This window comes from Grammomys surdaster, unplaced genomic scaffold (assembly GCF_004785775.1).
Source record: "Grammomys surdaster isolate TR1022 unplaced genomic scaffold, NIH_TR_1.0 131, whole genome shotgun sequence".
Classification (NCBI taxonomy): Eukaryota; Metazoa; Chordata; class Mammalia; order Rodentia; family Muridae; genus Grammomys; species Grammomys surdaster.
The window spans coordinates 600,160-621,296 of record NW_021604589.1 but is presented as its reverse complement, the minus strand read 5'-3'; the positions used below and the strand labels follow the sequence as shown (position 1 = coordinate 621,296).

General features: G+C 36.2%; 1 protein-coding gene across 2 annotated transcripts in view; it reads left to right on the top strand.

Moving 5' to 3' along the window:
- Nhs (NHS actin remodeling regulator) overlaps window positions 1–21,137 on the top strand; it is a 324,596-nt gene that overhangs the window by 290,892 nt on the left and 12,567 nt on the right. Inside the window, exon 4 of one of the 2 annotated variants that reach the window (XM_028762126.1) lies at window positions 20,263–20,325. The exons of the other annotated variant lie outside the window; for it this stretch is intronic. Within the exon in view, the coding sequence (XP_028617959.1) occupies window positions 20,263–20,325 (63 nt within the window). The remainder of the gene's footprint in view (window positions 1–20,262; window positions 20,326–21,137) is intronic. 2 annotated transcript variants of the gene reach the window in all.

Below are 21,137 nucleotides of genomic sequence, written 5' to 3'. Positions count from 1 at the left end.
TCTTAAATCTTGACATTTCCAAGTCACTTGGGGGGGATTTTGTTTTCAATTGAGTTTGGGTCACCAATTTCATTAGAAGATTTTTCATTCAAGTTATACCTCACACACTTGGCTAGAAAATGGTTCTGTGTATTCAGCTTAAAAGCCCATATGTTGCTTAAAGAGGAAAGGTTACAGGAATAAGGATAGGAACTTTGCAGACAAAACCCTGGATACACATTTTCTTAGAGAACTATTAGATCGATATTTGATTAGACAGTAACTTTCTCTTTTTAATCTATAAGACTTAGTTAAGCCGTTGTTCTTCCCTTTAAAAAATCATTCATAATAAGAGTCTGGTATACGATTACACTGCTCTATGGGTCACTATAATATGTTCAACACTAGCATGGTCTGTAAAGCCAAACTGCTTGAACTTGAATACTAATGCTACCATATAAGCTGTGCAGTTCTAGACTAGTACACCCCTTCAGTCATTATCTTCCTCTTAAGAATAGATAGTACCACATAAGTTTGGCACTAAAAGTTGAACGTGTTTGTGAATAGTGCTTAATACATGGTAAGCACTTCATAAATTTTAGGCCTGATGATGATGTTGGTGGTAGTGTTGGTGGTAGTAGTAGTGGTGGTGGTTGTGGTGGTGGTTTGTCATGTCCTTGATGTGTCTGCCATATAATGACAAGATTATAGCTTTAAACCCTAGCTGTCTAATTCTTTTGGTTGTATGATTTGAAAGTTTGGTGTATCTTTCTGAATCCTACTTTCTTTCTCTTTTTATAATTGAATCCCAGTTTCTTTGTAAGATAGAAACAATCATTTCAACTTTATAAAGTCATTAAGTATATTTCATTTGATACTATATGAATATACCATACTATATAATAAGATTAATATATATAGTATATAAGTAAGATTAAATTATGTGTATACTAGTCCCTAAAACATTTAAGTATCTGAACCCCTATTCATAATTAATTGTAAAAAGGCTCTTATCATCAAATGAAAGGCCTGGAATATTTATGACCCTATAAAATTAGAGGAAGTATAAATCACTAAACTGTTTCCAGAAGAAAAGGAAAACTCTAAATATTCATGCCTTTTCATCCAACAATTCTACATCTGGGAATTAACTCCAAGGTAATGGATCAGTCTATGTTAAGATTTATTCACTAATATGTTCATCAAAGCATCTTTTTAATGGAAAAAGTTATTATATACATGCGCATATATATATAAAACATAATATATGTATATTTCCCAAGTCTCCAAAAATGAGCTTAATTTAATAAAATTTGATATATATTATATTCTATATAATATAATATTATAGTATCATAGAAGAATATTTCATGACATAAAAATGTATATTTCATCACTGAGAATTTTTAAATAGTCTATAACATTTTATAGAGAGTATTACCCCAAAACATGTCTAGAAGTGAGTATTTGTGGATAAATGACTGAAAATCTACATAACTATGTTTCTCAAACCATTAATTGAGATGTCTTATGATAGTGCTGTGAACTTATTACAGAGGCCATGGGATATTAAAAATTTTCAAGGGACACAGTGTTATTACCCCAGTGACATCTGGCAGTGGCTCCATAGTAACTCCACAATTCCTACAAGTAAGAAGAGATGCTTGGTTTCTTATTAATATACTTAACCTAAAAGGTTTTGTAAGAGGAATTCATGAGAAAACAAACTGTTTCTATTTAATTTAAACCTGTTATTAGGTGAGAATTTAAAGAGTGCCCATAAATAAGAGCATCTCTTGTCATCAGGGTGACAAAGGAGATGGTTTTAGTGAAAGATTCACTAATAAGATTATCTTTTCCAAACTGCTTTGGATTCTGAAGTTCTACCACTACCACTGTGTACTTCTTTCTTATTATAAGAGATAGCCGTATCTATGAGTTCAACTTTAGGATATCAATTTTAATAAAGGACTTATATGACATGAAAATAAAGCAGAATCTAGGAAACTAATTTTAGGGTGTCTCTTTGGAATCCAAGGTGAGTGTAGACTTGAGCTGTAAGAAAAGAAACAAAAATAACCTAAAATAACCTATTCTAAATGCATAGTCTCACATGGCATCTCAAGACTCTGATTATATCATTATGGAAAATACAGTTTTAGACCGGTCAAAGTCCTAAAGCCTTGTTTGGACCTGCCTGGAAGCCAAATATATGAAGTTTATGGGAAAAATATATATTTCCAAGAGCCATGAGACAGAGAGCTACCCTAAGAGCATCATTTTCTCCACATGACTGGGATAGTGCCTGCAGATGCATTTGTTAAATGGCAGAGTACTGACTATTTCCTGTGGGTAAGAGTGATACGGAAATAAGGTGTCATTGAGGTGTTTTCAGTTGTTGAAACTCATTTATCTTCAGGTAGAATTCCTGGGGAAATTTCTCCTTGTTTAGGTTATAGTCAAGTTAGGAATAACAGGTGGTTATGAGAACATGGAACACTTGTTAGAGCCACACAGGTAGCCTCTTCCTTGCAAATGCAAACGTAGGCTGGCAATCTTGGTCAAATCTATCCCAGAGTTATAAATTCAAGATAGCCCTTGAAGAAGTGTTTGGTAAGAAGCAATATTTTTAAGGGCCCAGTGCTGTTGATTGAAAAACTTCTTCTTCGAGGAAGTATGTATTTGTGTATCTGAGTGTCAGTGTGTGTATCAAAATGCACACTGAGCCTTCCATGAAGCTGAAGCAGTGGTGAGATAGTAGGTCCTTATCTCCCTGTATTCCTTCAAAACTGATACACAACAGCAAGGGAGAAAAATGAGGCTACACCACCAAAAACATACCTACCGTCAAAATTATGTAAGGCCAGAGAATGCCTGAAACATCAAATTAGTATGAGGTATAAAGAGAAAAATAACCACCAAGTCTATATATATCTCCTCTTGTCACAAGGGTGTGGAGGACAAATTTTAAAAATCAAAAATTGCATGGAAGCAGGTTAGAAGAGTGCATCTCGAGGTTGATCTAACCTATGCCTGAAAATACTTTGAAAAAATTATTCAAATAGACAAATCTACAAGAAACAGACATGTGGAGGTTTGGAATTGAGAAATGGTAGAAAGAAAGGCATATGTGTCCTTTAGCAGCTAGAGGTGAAGAAACCAAAATAAAATCTTAAATTAGCAGGATGTAAAACTGCTGCCCTGTTAACAGCAGAAATTAGTGTGCTAAATTATCTGGATTTTGACATAGTGAAAAAAAAAAGATGGTGCCATGAAATCAGGGATCTTTAGAAACACACTAATGTCATATAAACAGAAAAGTAGATTAGCAAAACTATGTAAGTGATTGGAAATATTAGTGAAAGAGGGTGGAAGGTACAGATTTTTATATCCAACCAACATTCTTCAACTCCTGGGACTTAAAAGAGCAGTTTTCAGACAGAGGAGCTTAGAGAAGTTTGTACTCATAAGGAATCTCACAGGACAAAGACTCCTCTCTGTGAAGAATCTATTAAAGGGCAAATGTCATCCAACCAGGGAAAAGCTGAAAAAAGGTCAACAAAGTGATGGTTATTGTGCATATTAACACATGGAGACATAGATCCAGAATTATAGGTATGGAGAAGATAAGGATGCTGAACTGACATGGAGATGTTAAGTATGATAACAGAAATGATACAACTAAAACATGAGACAGTAGAGCAGTAAATAAGGCAATAAAATTGCCTCATTGGTTTTTGTCTAGGCAATGAATAGTCCATCAAGGATGCCAGCAACAACTGAAAAACCAACAGTTTTTACTGTTGGTTCAAATGGTAAAAAAGGGACAAATTCTGCAAAATGGTTTGAGAAAGCTGGAGAGCAAAGGCATATATTTAAAGAGAAAAAAAATGAACAAATATAGCCAAATACACACAGTTATACATTATATCAAAATGTCATGTTGATTACTGTGAGCTTAATTTGCATATTAAAAGAAGCCCTTTCAATTTGTCTTATGCAAGCCACATCATATACACACTGTATACAAAAGGCACACCTAAAATAAAATGTTCTAGAAGATCCCATAAAGAACAATGTGTAACGTAAATAAAATAAGAAAGCAATGTGGGTGAAAATATAACACTCATGAATATTAATTTGATAAACAACAGCTACATTTATCAAGAGCAAAAACTGTAGGGTAGATATTTGTCTGTCTATCTACCTATCTATCTATCTATCTATCTATCTATCTATCTATCTATCTATCTCTATATAGAGATAGGTAGATTGTGCCATTAGACAACATTAATACATTTCTCTCAGTACAAGATAGAGCAAGCAGACAAAAAATAGATAGGAGACAGAAAACTTATAAAACATTATCAATAAGACTTCAAGCCCTGATGATACTATTATCAAACATACCCAAGGAAACACTTGTAAAAATTATGACTTAGATTCAAAATGTCAATGTTTCCTAAAGTAAGAATATTATAAACAACATTTGCTGATCACAGTGCAGTAAAGCTCCAGATTACTAAGAGAGGCAGAGAACCAGAAAATCCTTTCCACTTGGACATTTTAATGTTTCCCATGAAACATTTAGTAAAAGAAATAATGTGAAGTGACACTACATAATAATGAAGATATATAACAGAATCTGTAAAATAAAAAAATCAAGAATATACATAGCACTATATTGTTATAGGAGAGTAAATTTGACCCTCCATAAAACAAAAAAATAAAGCAAAAGAAATAATAAGTAAGAAAATAACACTAAAGTAGAAATTAATAAAGCTGAGAACAGAAAAATAGCAAACCCAATTAATAACTGAAAATCTTGGTTGTTTGAGAAAAATGACCAAGAAAAAATGTAGATAAACAATATAAATCATGCCACCTGTATGAATACTGAACAGAAAACTAATTTGAACAATTAATTATAAGAGATTTTTTATAAACATCCTACAAACAAATTTGAAAACTTAAATAAAAGAACAATTTCTTAGAAGAATAGATATTGCCCAAATTATTCCGTTTGGATGAGAAAATAGACTCATTTCCTTAAAAGAAACAGTTATTCTTAAGAATCTTGCCCCAAGGCCCAGATGGTTTCCCATAAAATTTTATTTACCTTTCAAAGTCCACATATTCCCAAAGTGCTATAACTTGTTTCATGACATTGGAAATGAAGTAAACTTCTCTATTTTTTCTATTAAATATGTATTATATATATATATATCAAAACCTCATAAGGAAAGTTCATAAAATAAACTTCACAAGTATATCATTCTATAAGTATTGATTTTAAAAAGTTAAAATAAACACTAGCAAACATAATACATGCCAAATTAAGACATTAGTGATTGAATGAGATTTATTTCAGAATTGAAAGGTACATTCAATATTAAGATGTTTATTAGCATCATATGTCATATTGATATATCTAAGAAGGAAAACATGATATGAATATGTCCATGAAAAATGCTTGAAATATTTTACAATCTATTTATTCTAAGTTTTTAAAACTCAAGGAAATAAGAATTGAATGATACTTTATTGACATGACAAAATATACATATGCTTTAGCTCAAAAGCTAGTACCTTACTTAATGATAAATCATGAGAGGCATTTCCACTAAAGTCTGGAAGAAGGCACACAAAAGCTAACCACTTCTTCTACTGCTTAATATTGGATATTTAGATATATTAACAAGTGGAGTTTAATGAGAGAAATCAATGAAACAGATAAGAGTTGAAAAAGAAGTAAACCTGTGTCTATTTGAACAGTATGGAAGACAGTTTCTTAATAATCAAAGGGGAAAAATAATTCAAACCATCAACGGATTTGGGAAGGAAGCAGAATGTCAACACACAAAGGTCAGTTGCCTTTATTTATACAAATGATAGTCAATTAGAAGAACTAGTGTTAGATTATCATCTGAAGCATAATAAGGGTGGTTATATACCTAGGAACTAATCTTCCAGAAATGTATAAAATTTGTATGAGAAAAAAATTCAATGAACTTCCTAAAATGTAATATAAGACTTATGAAATGAAAAGATATTCCCTGTATTTGGGAAAAATTATAGATAAAACAAAGTTGAGAACATAATAATCATAGACTTCCATCACACACATGAGAAGGAAATACACTGTGTGTGTGTGCGTGTACGTGTGCGTGTGCGTGTGTGTGTGTATTATACTAAGGAGTGAGCCCAGTCAAGCTCTCTACCACAGAACTATATCCCAAGTCATCTGTCTACTTTTCATTTTGAGATAGGGTTTTTCTAAATTGCTCATTCTGACCTTTAACTTACTTTGTAGCTCTTGATGGTCTTGAACTCTTAAGCCTGAAATTGTCATGCCTCAGCACCTCAAATTTTTGTGATTATAGGCTTCTCCCACAAAGCATGATCAGGAACCATATTAAATGGTTGAGAAATACACAAATACTACAGTAAACTGATTTCCATCTTGAAAAACAAAAATCCTTGACATTTGCTTGTAAAAAGAAGCATCATAAGGTTTGTGGTTTGTGAGTTCCTGGGAAAGGATAGAAGAAGGCTGATAAGAAATTAGAGGCAGCCGGGCGGTGGTGGCGCACGCCTTTAATCCCAGCACTTGGGAGGCAGAGGCTGGCGGATTTCTGAGTTCGAGGCCAGCCTGGTCTACAGAGTGAGTTCCAGGACAGCCAGGACTACACAGAGAAACCCTGTCTCGAAAAACCAAAAAAAAAAAAAAAAAGAAATTAGAGGCAAGGCTGTAACATTGTGTGAATAGGATTCCCATTCACAGGGTGAATGTGGTAGCTGGTGAATGTCTGAATTATGTTTTGCATTCTTCTACAGCTCAGTTCAGCTAGGTGCAATCCCCGCATTCACTTAAGAGTTTTTCATGTATGAAATCGTGCATAAGCAAACACAACATTTACATTATGTTCAAATCACGCTCCTAAGATACCAATTGCTTTGGAACTAATGCAAGGTTTCAAAATAAGCATAACAGCACTGGCTGTAGAGGAAAGATAAATCAGAACAAATGAGGTTGGTTTACCTACAGAGGGTGGGTGAAGATAAGAATGGAGGAATAGAAAGGAGGCAGTGGGGCTGAAGAAGAGTGGCATTTCTCAGAGCTTATGTTGTTGTTGTTTTTGCTTTTGTTTATGCATACCTTGTCATCTTTGAACCCAGGTGATATTTCATGCATCCTCAACTCATAAATAAATAACATCAACTAGAATGTGAGGAGAACCCCAAGTGGAAAGCAAACAATAACAAACCAGCCTAACTATATCACAAATGAATGATAAACCCACCCTAGAAGGGAAAGAAAATACCTATCCTTGATAACTTTGGAGAAAAATTGTTTTTGTTTGGCCTCCTTTCATTGCAATCAAACTTATTTATTCATGCATCTACAACTCTAATTTGAAATGGAACAATCAAGCCCAGGCAAGGATTAAAATGAATTATTATACAGCTAAGAGAGGGAAAGCCATAAACTTAGGACTTAATGCACATTAAAGAGCCTCAGGTAATTAATACATGACTATTAGGCAACCCCAGTACAGTTTCTAATCACCCCACCTGATCATAGAATCTCAATGGTACTTTATAGTAAATGTCTCATAGAGTGATACTTGTGTCATCCTGCCCGCTCCCCATTTGCTATCCATTCTCTATCCTTTTGCAGTGGTATTATCAACCATTCCTTTAAGAACTGTGTATATTTTTCCTTCATAAGCAAGGAAAGAAGTAAGTAAACATCAAGGCAGAGAATGACAGCTGAAGACAGATATATGAATGAAGAGACTATGCAGACAGACTTTTGGATGTCAACAAGCCTCATCCAGTGAGATTTAAATTTTACTGACTTTGGCTAAGAAGCTCTTTTGACTTGCTCAAATGTCTGTTCATTCTAACACTGGTTGTGTCATCAGTGCCAGACTCCATGTTTCTAAGGGATTAGCAGTGGTCTACATAAGGAGCGGAAAGCCAGCGTAACTAGGTAACTAATGCTATAATGTATTTGATGCTTTGGATTTCTGTTAAGAACTGACCACAGGAAGTATAGTCATTTGCCAAGTATAAAATTCTTAAAAGACTCTGAAAGCCATCTTTAAATCTTGATCAGGGGAAATTAAGTACCCGCTAAACAGCAATTATGTATTTTTTTTTAGGATCATGAAGGGGAAAACATTGTAATGAACATAATGTTAAGGCATAAATGGTGGAACAGAGGGATGAACACAGGAGGTTTTGAAAGTCCTCAAGCAAATTGTCAGAGCATCCATTCTTGTGATGGTGCTCTCAAACTAAGCAAATCTGAAGGCACATGGATGCTTCCTGATGAATCAACAGTACAGTAGTAACGTGTGCCACATAGATGCATGGGCCTCAGAGGCCTGGGGAACATGGATAAACCATCTGAATATGTAGCTCTCTACCTGTCACTTGTCAAGAAGAAAATCTCCAAAAAGCAGCAGTCATTTGATGAGAGACAGGCAGACAGACAGACAGACAGACAGAGACAGACAGAGACAGAGAAACACACACAGAGAGAAGCAGAGAGAGAGAGAGAAACAGAGAGAGAACCAAAAGTCACATTCTTCCCAGAGGTGTGTTGGTTCCTGAAAAGCTTCTGGGGAGACAATATCACAGATGGAAGGGAAGTATAAGCTTCTAGACTACAGAAGAGTTTTGCCAAGTTAAAAATATAGTTAGCAGACATACCTTGGGGTATCACACAGAACAGAGGAATTTTAAGAAGTAGTATGAATCTGGGAGACTAAATCACCAAGGAGAAGGGTAGAGTGGATAACAGAAAAGCAGGAAGCAAAAGATGTATGGAAAAGTCTGAAGGAGGTACATCTCACCCACCACAGGGAAGGCAGCGTAATTATAATATATCCAGTGAAGGACATTAGCTGGATGGATCCTGGCAGGATTTCCTCTTTCTCAAACCAGGTTGATATATATCATTCATCAGCAGAAAGTCTAAGATAACATTTGTAAATGAAGAGCCAGGAAATGGATTTAGAAGACAAAAAGACCAGGGGGACTATTCTGTTGTGCCCTGTTTCCACTAAAAGTGGTTTTGTGTTCACAGAGCACATCTGGAGCTGGCATCAAGTAGCAATAGTAGAATATGAAGAAGAGGGGAATAATAGTTGGACAGGACAACTGTCATGTTCTGTTTCTTAAATGCTACTCCCAAAGAACAATTTGGTCTCAGTCCTTTGGCCAGAAAATTAGATGTTCAGGGGCTTGAAGGATGGCTCAGCAGTTAAGAGCACTTGGGGTTTTTCTGGAAGATTCAAGCTCATTTCCCAGCATCTAATACATTCGGTGTCCTCAAACACCTTTCACTCCAGATTCAGGGGATTCTGCACCCTCTCTGGCCACACTGAGCACTGCACTCACATGTACAAACTCATACAGGCATAAACAGATAATATAAAAATAAAAATAAAATCTTAACAAAATAAATTAGATTTCATATTCTGCTCTAGGACTACCTTCTCAAAAACCTTGACAAACTCTGTGGATATAGCATTGTCTATCCAATCAGCCTTCTGGATCGTCTAATTTGCAATGGTTGCCCAGTTGCTCACTGAGATGCTCATCTCAACATGTGTAACAGTGATAACTCATTGTGGAATATCTTTGTATCTTTATCTAGGTTGGACAGTTGCAATACAAAGTGGAGATTGTTGATTTCCCTGTTGAATAGTTCTGACCCATTCATATCTTTGCTCTTTGTACTACCTTCGATGGGTCATAAATCAATCAAAATTGTAATGAATCCAAAGAAGTTCACATTTTCCATCTGGAAAGAAGACTCTGATCGGAGTTCTAGAGTAGAGTTCTAGAATTTGAAGAACATCTTCTCAGCTAAGATTACCAGTTTCTTCTCTGCCCAGGCTGGTGACACAACCGTAGAGGCAGACAATGTGTCTGCAAACATCTCTCTCAATCCCCACAAGTGTTGCACTCAATAGTAGCATGGAGATCAAGAACTACATCCCAACCCAAGAGTGCTCCCAAGAGCACCTCCATCAGAAGCAACAGGGCCAAGCTGATTTTTAAAACCCAGCTCTACTCTACGTAGGAGCTTTATGTTTTTCACAAAAGAATAAGTTAACAATTCTGGAACTATCTACCTGTGGGCTAAGATTGAGCAGAACAGTAAATACATCATAGATAGCCAGGTGTGCTGCCATTGGAGAAGGGAGGTACAAATAAGCTAAGTAAAAAGTCAAAAAATGAGTCCTGAAGTATAGGGTTGGAATCTGAAGTATAAAGGTATACTCATATTCTGCACAGTTACATATATGTAGACAGAAAGTAAATATATGCATGCTTGTATGAATATATAGATATGTATTGCCTAGCTTATCTCAGAAGCCTTGTAGGATTAAAAGAAGACTGGTAACACTGAGCGTATCTAGTGACTAGATCTTTTCTTCAAACTACCAATATACAATAAAAGAGCTCCTTGGAGAAAAGGTCTATCTGAGACTGAGTTAGGAAATACAAGATAGGTTTGGATTATCTTTTGGTATCAGAAAGTATGACAGTGCTCACAAAATAGTAAGGAAGCATGTAAAAGATCATAGCAAACAACCAGAAGAAGCTGTCATTGTCTAAATATGCTACACTTCGAGTAGTAAAACAAACAATGGTAACAATGATTTATAATATAAAACGATAAACGTTATGAGTCGTGTATGTGGGTGTATGTGTGTGTGTGTGTCTGCCTATGCAAGCACTCTCGGAGACCAGAGATTTGACACTGAGATATATTTCTAAATCACTTCTCCAACTACTTGTGAAACTCCCCATTTTAACTAAACTGAATGGCCAGTGAACTAGTTCCCTTGGGATCTGTCTCTGCTGCCACTGGAGTTACAGGCAAATACCACCATGTGAGGCTTTCTAATGTGAGTTCTGGGGATCCAAACTCAGGTCACCATATTTCCACAGCAGACAATTTTCTCACTAAGTCAGATCCCCAGAAGTCCTACTGAATGGATTAAATAGGTAAATAAGTTAACATATGAAGGAGAGACACCCTTTCTTATAAAAGAATTCTAATTAATGAGTGTAAAGATAATGTTTAAAAAAGATCATCACTTAGCCAAATAGTATGGCAATAAATTTTGTAGGTAATCGTTAACAATAGATGAAAATTAGTTGGGTGAAAAACATTGAAAAACAGGATAGTTGTGTAATGTCAAATTTATACCCACATTATGATTTTTATTACAAAGAAACAGTAACATTAACTCAGAAGTCCAATAAACACAATCTTAACCAAGTGGTGAAAGGTAAGCTAGCCAGTAATAGGACATACCTGTATATGACCTCCTGATAAGATGTATTGAGAGTCCATTTACATGGGACTCTTGCCAAACAAAGTCACCTCAGCTCAGCATGAGAAAACAGGGGACAGATCAAAATTTAAGTCAATTCTATAAAATAATTGATCACTATTGTTCAAATATGTCAAGATCATGACAAAGACTAGGGAACTACTAAAAATTGAAGAGCATTAAGGAAATTTGAGAACTGAATGCAAAGTAAGATCCTGAATTGGATCCCAAGTGAGAGATTAGATATGAATGAGAAAACTGGCTATATTAGATAAGATTATTTAGAGGAGTGGCTTTCAACCTTTCTAATGCTGCAACCCTTTGATACACTTCCTCATATTGTACTCACCCCAAACCATTACATTATTTTGTTGCTATTTCATAACTGTAATTTTGTTACTGTTATTAATCATGGTGTAAACATCTAATGTAAAAGACATCTGATATGTGATCCATGTTGTGAGTGGTGACCCACAGGTTGCAAACCATTGTTCTAGAAGAACAGAACTGACAGAATGAATATATATTCAAAAGGAATTTTGCTAGATTGGCTAGCAGGATGTGGTGGTCTTGGTGGTCCACTAATGGCTGCCTCACATTGGAGAGGCAAAGAATGTCTCTGAATCCCAATTTGGCACTGAAGACACGTAAGATTCTTGGCTCCAGCTTTATTCAGGACTTCTGAGCTTTGGTGCCCCATCACCAGCCAAGTGAAGATAGAATAAATGGATGGTATTTTCTAGGTAAGAAACATTAATATTCTCCCCACCCCTACTTCCTGCCATGATGTAAGTTGAACATTGTACTCATGGCTCTGCTAATCCAGCCCCATAAGGATGAAACTATGAGCCAGATTTTTAAAAAAATCTTTCTTCCCTTACATTGTTTTGCTCAATTAACTGTCACAGTAACAGAAAGGTAATACGTTGGAAGAGAAGAGTTTGCTATTGGTTTAATATAGCATTTCAGAACCAGTGATACTTAGTACACCTCATACTAGCTCACCTGTCCTGCCATCTCAGAAATTAGATGGATCTTGGAGACTGACTGTAAGTTGCTGGTGAGTGTCATTGTAGTTTCTATTCTGATGTAGTGTTTGAATCTAAGGAAACAGGCATAGTGTCTGGTATAAAACTACAGATGAAAGCTGAATCCAACTGCCAGCTTGGGGTGAGGGACCATTGCTAGGATGATGCTACAGGATGGAATAGAAATCCCCTTCTTCCTCTTCTGGCTTTCTAGTCTCCTAGTAGCCTATTGGCAGAAACTAATGGAGAGCAGCTAACAAGACAGAAGTGTTTGCAGAAACTCAGCATCACAGAGCAAAATACACGAAAATAGATTTGGAGCAACAGACAGTCACTTGATCAGCAGCACACTACCTGATGAAATAAAGCTTTAACCAGTGACCCTGGTTCACATCAAATATTATGAAAAAGAAAGAAAACGCTTTGTTGCAGAATTTAGTTTTGAAATTCTTTTTAAAATATTAGCATGGCTGTGGAACTGTCAATAAAATTACTTGTCTGCATGCATCATTTTACAAAATAGACTCGGATTGAATTCTCTTACAGACCTGAGACTTTTACACTATTCAAAATATAGGCAAACAATGCAAATGGAATAGTCTTCACAATAAAAAATATTGAATTATCGATATACATAGCAGCTTGGAAAGATTCCAGAGCCATTATTTAGGGTAAAAGAACCTAGTCTCCAAAGGTTACATACTCTACAATTCCATACATATAACATTCTCAAAATGACAAAACCATAGCGATGGAGAACAGATTAGTGGCTGCCAGTTGTTAGTAGTAGGGGATGTTGTGACTGTAAAGTGAGAGCACAGGGGAAGTTGTGAAGGTCATAGAACAGATCTGTGCCCCAATTGTGGCAGTGTTTCTGGAGTATGTATGTATGATAATATCCATGGAGGAGTCAAATGAGCACAGACAGGAGGTGTGTGGTATGTGTGAGAGAAGGGCTTATGCTCTTTAAAATTTTGCTATGGTGAGGCCAAGGATAACTTGTTGAGCTTTTGCACATCTGCCCTGAATTACCTGTGCAAAGTTTCAATGGGAATGGAACCCAAATAGGGCAATATCTCCCCACTTCTGGCTTCTTCTGCTGACTCTCCTTTCTGGCCCCTCTGATTCTGGTGAAAGGGGTTGTGGTGTTTGTAGCAGTTCAAGGACTCTTTCTTCCTTGTGCTTCAAAGCAGGACCTGCCTTTTCCTCACCTCTATCTTTTATTTGCTGATAGCAACATCTGAGGATTGATGGAGCTGAGTGACCCTTGGCACAGATTCACATCTCTGGCAGAATTGGCCACAGGGAATGAATAAGATGCTTACTGGCACCAAGCTCTCAGTCAGTGTAGCAAGTGAGCTTTGTTTTGTGTTCTCCTTGACAGTCCAGAGCAATTCCTGGGAGTGAATGACTGAGCTGAGCAGTAGGTAGAGTATTCTCCACTCAGGTCTCCCTTAAGACCTCTTTCCCATTCATGTGGGTCCACTTTCCACAAACACTTCCAAATATCAATTTGTTAAGCTCTGTGTGTTTTAAAGTTTTTATTAATAACCCATGATTAAACAAAGTGTTCCTGAACTTTAAAATATTTTAAATACTCTGTCCCCTTCCCCAAGAAATTGCTGTTCCATTTCAGCTAAGGCAAAATGTTTTATGGTTGGACAGTTGTTTTCAGAGAGCCAATTTTTGGATAAAAATTACACCATTACCCTTGTCATTCAAACTTTTCTCACTATGGGTAGATTTCACATCCCAAATGACTACCAACAGAATGTAGTTAGAAACATAGTGACTACATGGTGTGTGTGTGTGTGTGTGTGTGTGTGTGTGTGTGACTTCTTTTCTTCTACATCCTCATTTTTTTTCTGAAACATTGAGGATTGAACCCAGAATATTGTGCATATGTAAGACCACTGCTCTGTCACTAATATGGACCTAGCTTGCTTTATACATTTTAAAAATTAATCTTGAATTATCAATAGGGCGTGCTTTTATATTTTAGTTATTTTGCCTATATGCATGTACAGGTGCACATACCACAGCAGGCATCTGCAGGCTAAACCTGCAGAAGCCAGTTCTCCTCTTCTACCACATGGACAATGGGGGACTGAACTGAAGTTATCAGACTTTGAAGCAGGTGCCTTACCTGCTTAGCCATCTTTTCCGCCCATGTGTACTTTTAAGAGTATTGTGTGGTATTGCAGTTTTATGAATGCAGTACTCTACAATCTGTTTAATCATTCTGCTGTTGGCAGGTATTTGGGTTAGCTGTTTCTAATAGTATGGCTATATTTATTTGGCTTTTACAAATATAACTTCTGTAAATATTTTTATGCAAGGTTTCCTGTGGATATATTTTTTCTTCCTTCCGTAGACCTATCAGGAAATTAAAAAACAACATATGTTTAACTTTACTAATGCTCAAAAGTGGTTGTACCACTTTAAACAACTCTCATTAATTTCAAAGTGTTCCAGTTGCTCACGTCTTTGCCAACAGTAGATGTTATTTGGTAGGCTTTTGTAGTGCAACCTCTCGATTGTATATAGTTCCTTATGATTTTCATTTAAACTGCCCAGTGAATGGTGATAGTAAGCACATTTGTAAACATTTGTTCATCTTTTGTATGTTTTCTTTTGCCAAAATACTGCAGGAGAATCGAGGAGGTGGTAACGACTATGTTCATTAGGGGAAAATAATAAAGGTATGATTTGGAAAGGCAGGTTTATCAATAAGAGAAAGTTCCCCAGGTTTGAGTAATTAAAATTTTTACCATGTTAAATAGATATGAATGCATAAAATAGCTAAAGAAGAACTTGGTAAGCATCTGTTCCCAAACATTTCCCTTCCTGACCCCAAACCACTGTGTCTATCCTGAATTCTGCTTCAGTGAGTGACATTCCCTTGGATTTTTTCATGGGGAGTTCATAGCACCTTAACAACTCCATATTTGCTGGTTTGGTTTTCTCTGGGCTTCAAAGCTGGGTAGGAGTATGCAGTGAAGGGATTGGAGTTCAGGGTAGCAAGCTAGGTGGGGTTGGTGCCTTTGAGGAACCTGAAAGTTGGGCATGGGTTCAACCCATGAAAAGCAGAGGATGTCTTTTAAGCCTCTTCCTTATTCATTATTTTGCTTGCTATTGCTTATTCAGCTTGGTGAGTACAGGAGTTGAAGACATGGGAAGAAAGGATGGATCAAAAATTTTGTTATTGAACATGTTTGGAAAGAGGATCACAGTGCCAGCCAGTGGGAGACTTTGAGATAGTCTCAAGGGGAAAGAAAGACTGTGCTCTGTTATGGCAGCAGCAAGAGAGTGATATGTAAGGAAGGCGTTGCCAAATTTCTTTAAGCTTTGGAGAAAGATCAAAGTGGTTCATATTTATGTACAACACATTCACATATATTCCTGCACAGAAGAATCTGAAGCAGATGGGGCTCCTCCATCTCACAGATGGCCATAGTATGTACATTAATGCCGAGACTAGTTTAAGGACAAACAAGCCCTGTGGCAGAGTGATATTAAAAGCCCACATCACCTCACTAGAAATCTGGTATGGATTGTAAAGGATATATTCACTCTAAGGTTTTACTCCTGTATTCTAATATATGGTAATGCTTCATCTCCAGTAAATACTTCTCAGGTTTAAGACAGCATGATAGTTGTAAATCAGCTCTGAAATTTGACAGCTATAAATGCCATGTGGTATCAGTTAGATCACAAACCAGAGCCAATTTTTCAAAACATTTCCTGCTGGAATACCCACAACATTTTAACAGATGTCTTTTGGCAAGTTTTGAAGCAAAATAATCCCCTATCAGCATATGAAATAAAGCCCAACAGAAAGTAAAATGTGAAGGAGAGTGATTTTTTTTCCTCTTCTTCTGGCATTAAGAGATAGATTTGGGGAAATCTTGAACTCTTTGGAGAAATTCTTGCTCACAGCCACAAAAGTCAAGACATGATCTTTTCTTTCTCACACACACCACAGAAAAAAATCGAGTTTTGAAAAGATCCTTTCAGTCTTCAGTAGAGAAATTTCCTTGGCTACTTCTGAGTATAATATTTGTTATTTCTTCTTCTGAGCACTGATCTTAAGTATAACCCTGGGTTTGGCTGAGGCAATCTTATGAGAAGTGAGGGGAAATGACTTGAAAATACAATGGGGCCCACAGATCTCAAAATGGAGGGGAGACATCAAAGGAAAAAAAATCTATTGTTAGCAACAAGATGGACATGATTGATCCTGAATTACTCAACAATGTAGTAATTTAGTCTGAGGCCTCTCAAAATCGATGGCAGAGGGGCCAAAATGAAAGCCTAGGAAAGGAGAAGGAAATAGATTTTTCATGTTTCTTCAGCATGTTTAATGAAAATATCAATAGTATAGACAAGTTAAAAGGAATTATACAGCTAGTACACTGTATATGAGAGATAAACTCTTTTTATTTTGAGTCTGACAAGAAATGCTCTTGAACAAATGAAATGGTGGTCTCTGAATACTCTTCCCCCACAGTTATTCTAAAGAAACACTTCTACACTAAGTGATATTTCCAAAAGCAAGTATCCCTATGGGTATTCTTCCGTTACCTGTTGTTTTGCATGCACCTTGCTGATGTTGTCTTATTTTCCCCTATGCTATATATTTTTAACTTTGTACTAGGAACTGTGCTGAAAAATGATGTGTAGGTGGGGATAATTTCATGTCATTTTTTTAGGAGGAATTTTATTTCTTTAAGAGGAATTTTGGTTTCTTTATATTGGGCACAGTGAGGTGCTAGCAACCTAACAAATATTTATAGAGTACTATTGAATCAGTCATAATACAGTTATGAATAGTTAATGGTTACCATTTCTTTGAATGAACAATGGAGTACATTTACATAAAGCTATTAAAGAATAATTTAGTTTATACAAATTTAATCAATGCCCAGCTTTTCCTTAACTTATCCATCAGTACCTATTAAAGAGTGGCACTCTGGTCCAAGAAGAGATGCCCTAAGGTAGCACTGGATTGCAATCTGGTTTCTTAGATAATTTAGAGAAAAATAAATTTATGAACCAATGTTTACATTCATCATATAAAAATATAATTCAAAACAATCAGAACCATTTGTTTCCTTTGACTAACACCCAGGCAACTGAACACTTTCAAACACAAGTCCTAGATGGTTCATAATTCATGGCAGATATAAAATCATAACTCATTTAATATGACATGCACAGATACTATAAACCTACAGGTATCCTAATTAGAAAACTCAAGGCTGCTGAGTTTCAGCATTTGCATGCTGTAGGTTGGGGCTGCTACCAAAATGATAGAGGGAGTATAATTCAAGGAGACCTTGATTTGATTGTAGTGGTCTAAACCAATGGCCTGCATTCAGTCAAGGCCTCCCTCAGTCATTCCTGGCTTTTATCTCATACTTGTTTGATATGTAGGTGAGTTCTACAAACAGATAAAAATAAAATCCACTCCTCATCTCTTACTCCTGAAAAAATACTCAGCAGAAGAGCTGACTTGAGAGATTTATGATGAACTACCAAAATTCATTTGTCAATATTAATTTCATTCATGTTGCCTGAACTTCAGTCTCTTGTTTTTTCTGAAAATGTCTTTATGAGATACAAAGCCTTGAATTTTTTGAAGTAATTTTCTTTCTCATATCAACTTGGCATATTGAGGCTCCCGTTCAATTGCTTTTATGAATTGTTTCTCTATTTTACATATTCCACTCTCTTATATGAGAATTCGCATTGTCTATGGGTGACTCAGTATAGAACCAGAGTCAAATTTAAGCTCAGATGATATCTAATACATTTTTTTAAGTGGAGGAGCCTTAGACTTTTAAAACTCATTAGTCTTAAGATCTAGTCAAAACAAACTGGGCGTGAGGAAATGATATTTGCTCTATATAAAAATTAATGAATAACTATCAGTTAAAACTTACAAACTTAAATTAGAACTAGATGTTGAATGCTCTCAAAACCTATGCCTGCCATAGGTTTAAGAATAGTTAGGTTCAGTATACACCCATGCTGATTCACTCATGGAACCAGGGTTTCTGGTGGTTTCCTGTCTGGTTTTATGCATTTACTCTAGTAAGACAGAGATTCTCTCCTGAGATCTTGCCTATGCCTCTAATTTTATTTGTTTTTCATAACTGTTAAAACACAGAGATCTCTGGTATCATTTGAGTGAGCAAATATTTTGGTAAGTTCTTATGAGGGGCACAACTGGTATCATGAAAGACTAAAAGAAGTTAAATACAGGAATTCACAATCTACTAGGTGAACATGGTGTGTGTGTGTGTGTGAATGTGTGTGTGTGTGTCTGTTTCTAAGTTAATTTGTATTATATTAAAGCCCTGCTATAAGGTAAGTACTATAGTACATGCATAAGTGAAGCCAAAGCTGATACAGATTAGATTGACAGGTATGTCTATCCTTCCACATTGCAACAACAATGCTATCTACAAAGTCCTTACATACAAATCATGTTACTGAAAAAAAAAAACATCACTAAGAAATCACAGTGTTTTGGGCAAGTTTAAAATTTTGTATTGCCTTACATTCATAGCTATCCTTGGCTACATGTAGCCTGTGTGTATTCTCACCTGCTAGAAGCTAAACTGTTTCAGTCTGGAATGGTAGTACATGCCTATAATCCAAGTACCTGAAGGGCTTAGGCATATTCCTCATTGTGTGTTAGAGATCAGCATGGATTGGATAGTGAGTCGCTCTCTCTCAGAACAAACAAGCAAGAGGAATTTCAATGTTTTTCTAAATAGATCCTGAAGAGAGAATGCTGATTACCAAATTGATTTCCAAGCAAAATTGGCAATATGATTTGTTTCATCTAATACAAAATAAAATACAGGGCTCCTTCCTCAATTTAAGTATTGTAAGATGTTGGCAGTCCACCATTAAACCATATGTGGCTTTTGTATGAAGAAACACACATGAAACATGGTCTTAAAATATGTTTAATGAGAGAGAAGCAAATTTGAGCAGTCTAGAGAAGGTGATATGGATCGGCCATTTTCATGGGAAAATAGTCATTATTAGGAAAGAAAATAATTTGGTCTGTCCCAAATTAGCAAGACGTATATGTACAAGATGAGTAAGTTATGGGTTTGAAGAGATGCCTCAGTAGATAAAGTGATTGCCTTGCATACTTGAAGACTTAAATTTGAAAGCCAGGTATGATGGTACATACTAATTAATCCCAGGGCTGGAGAGAGAGAGACAGGCAGATCCCTGAGACTCACTGACCAGACATCTTAGCCTATTTGGTAAACTCTAGGCCAATTAAAGGCCCTCATACATATGAAAACAAAAACAAATAAGCAAAAAACACAAGATAGATGGTGATTCATGAGAAATTATACCTGAGATTAGCCTCTGACTTCCAGTTGCACATGGACGTACACGCACATTTGCATGCATTCAAAGATACATATAAACATATATATGCACACAAAAGATGGGAAACTTACAATTTTCGAAGATATTTTCACAGCTACAAGGTAAAGATAAAAATAACCATAGTTGTAAAAGTAGCATATAGAACATGTTAAGTGCCAAGATTTTTCTAAACATACTACATGCATTTACTCATGTAATTCTCAGAATAGCCCCTGAAGGGAGATACTGTTATTCACATATCTTACTCAAGAATTGTGCCTGATCATGTAGAAGGAGAGCCAGGTAGCCAGGATATGAATTGAAGAACTCTAGGTCCAGAATCTATCTGTCTTCTTAACCAAAACAGAATCACTTAGAAGGAGAGAAGTTCTGCCAAAATGTTACTTGTTAGTCTCATAGATTTGGCCTAACTTGGGCATACTGTTGTGTACATTTTTTAATTTTTTTCTTTTTGCATTTCATCTTCATAGTTTAACAGCACCCGTTCGCCCTCCCCCACTGAATGTTGCCACATGGCCCCATGGAGTAGAAAGGTATTGGTTCTGAGAACATTTCTTTGCAGCCTTATCCTGCTCTTTTCAGACACTCTCCCTTTCTTCTCTCTTTTAACTTTATTGCAAACCCTGTTTTAAACTAATAGTTTTTCTCTGAAGTCTAGTTAAAGAATGGTGTTCTCCTAACTTGAATTAAAGACAGCCCTGTCATTGGTTTTGTTCCCCATTAACGTCCCCCTTGGAGTTGCAATTTGCAGTTCTACTAAACATAGGTATCCTCTCTCACCACTCCTGGAATTTGTAGTTTGGAGAAAAGAAATTACAGTTTTCCCTGTATCTATCAGAACTGTAAAGGTTCAGCTTCTCAAATTTAGAAAGAAAGAAAGAAAGAAAGAAAGAAAGAAAGAAAGAAAGAAAGAAAGAAAGGAAGGAAGGAAGGAAGGAAAGAAAGGAAAGGAAAGGAAAGGAAAGGAAAGGAAAGGAAAGGAAAGGAAAGGAAAGAAAAGAAAAGAAAAGAAAAGAAAAGAAAAGAAAAGAAAAGAAAAGAAAAGAAAAGAAAAGACCGAACAAGACGAGGATTCTCTGGCAGGCAACTGTCCCTGTCACCATTAAATAAAAAGAAAGTCCTTTGGCTGCTAGTCAGAGCCTGGAGTCAGGTCAATATCCTTTAGCCCCTTTCCAGTCCATTGTTATTCAAGGAAGAAATTGCAGCAAAATGAGGCCTCTGGTGGTGGAGCTTTTCTCTTCATCTGAGCTCTCCCTTGCTCTGCTTTCCTGTGTTTGTGTTTCTCTCCCTCTCTCTCTCTGTCTCTCTGTCTCTCTGTCTCTCTGTCTCTCTCTGTCTCTCTCCC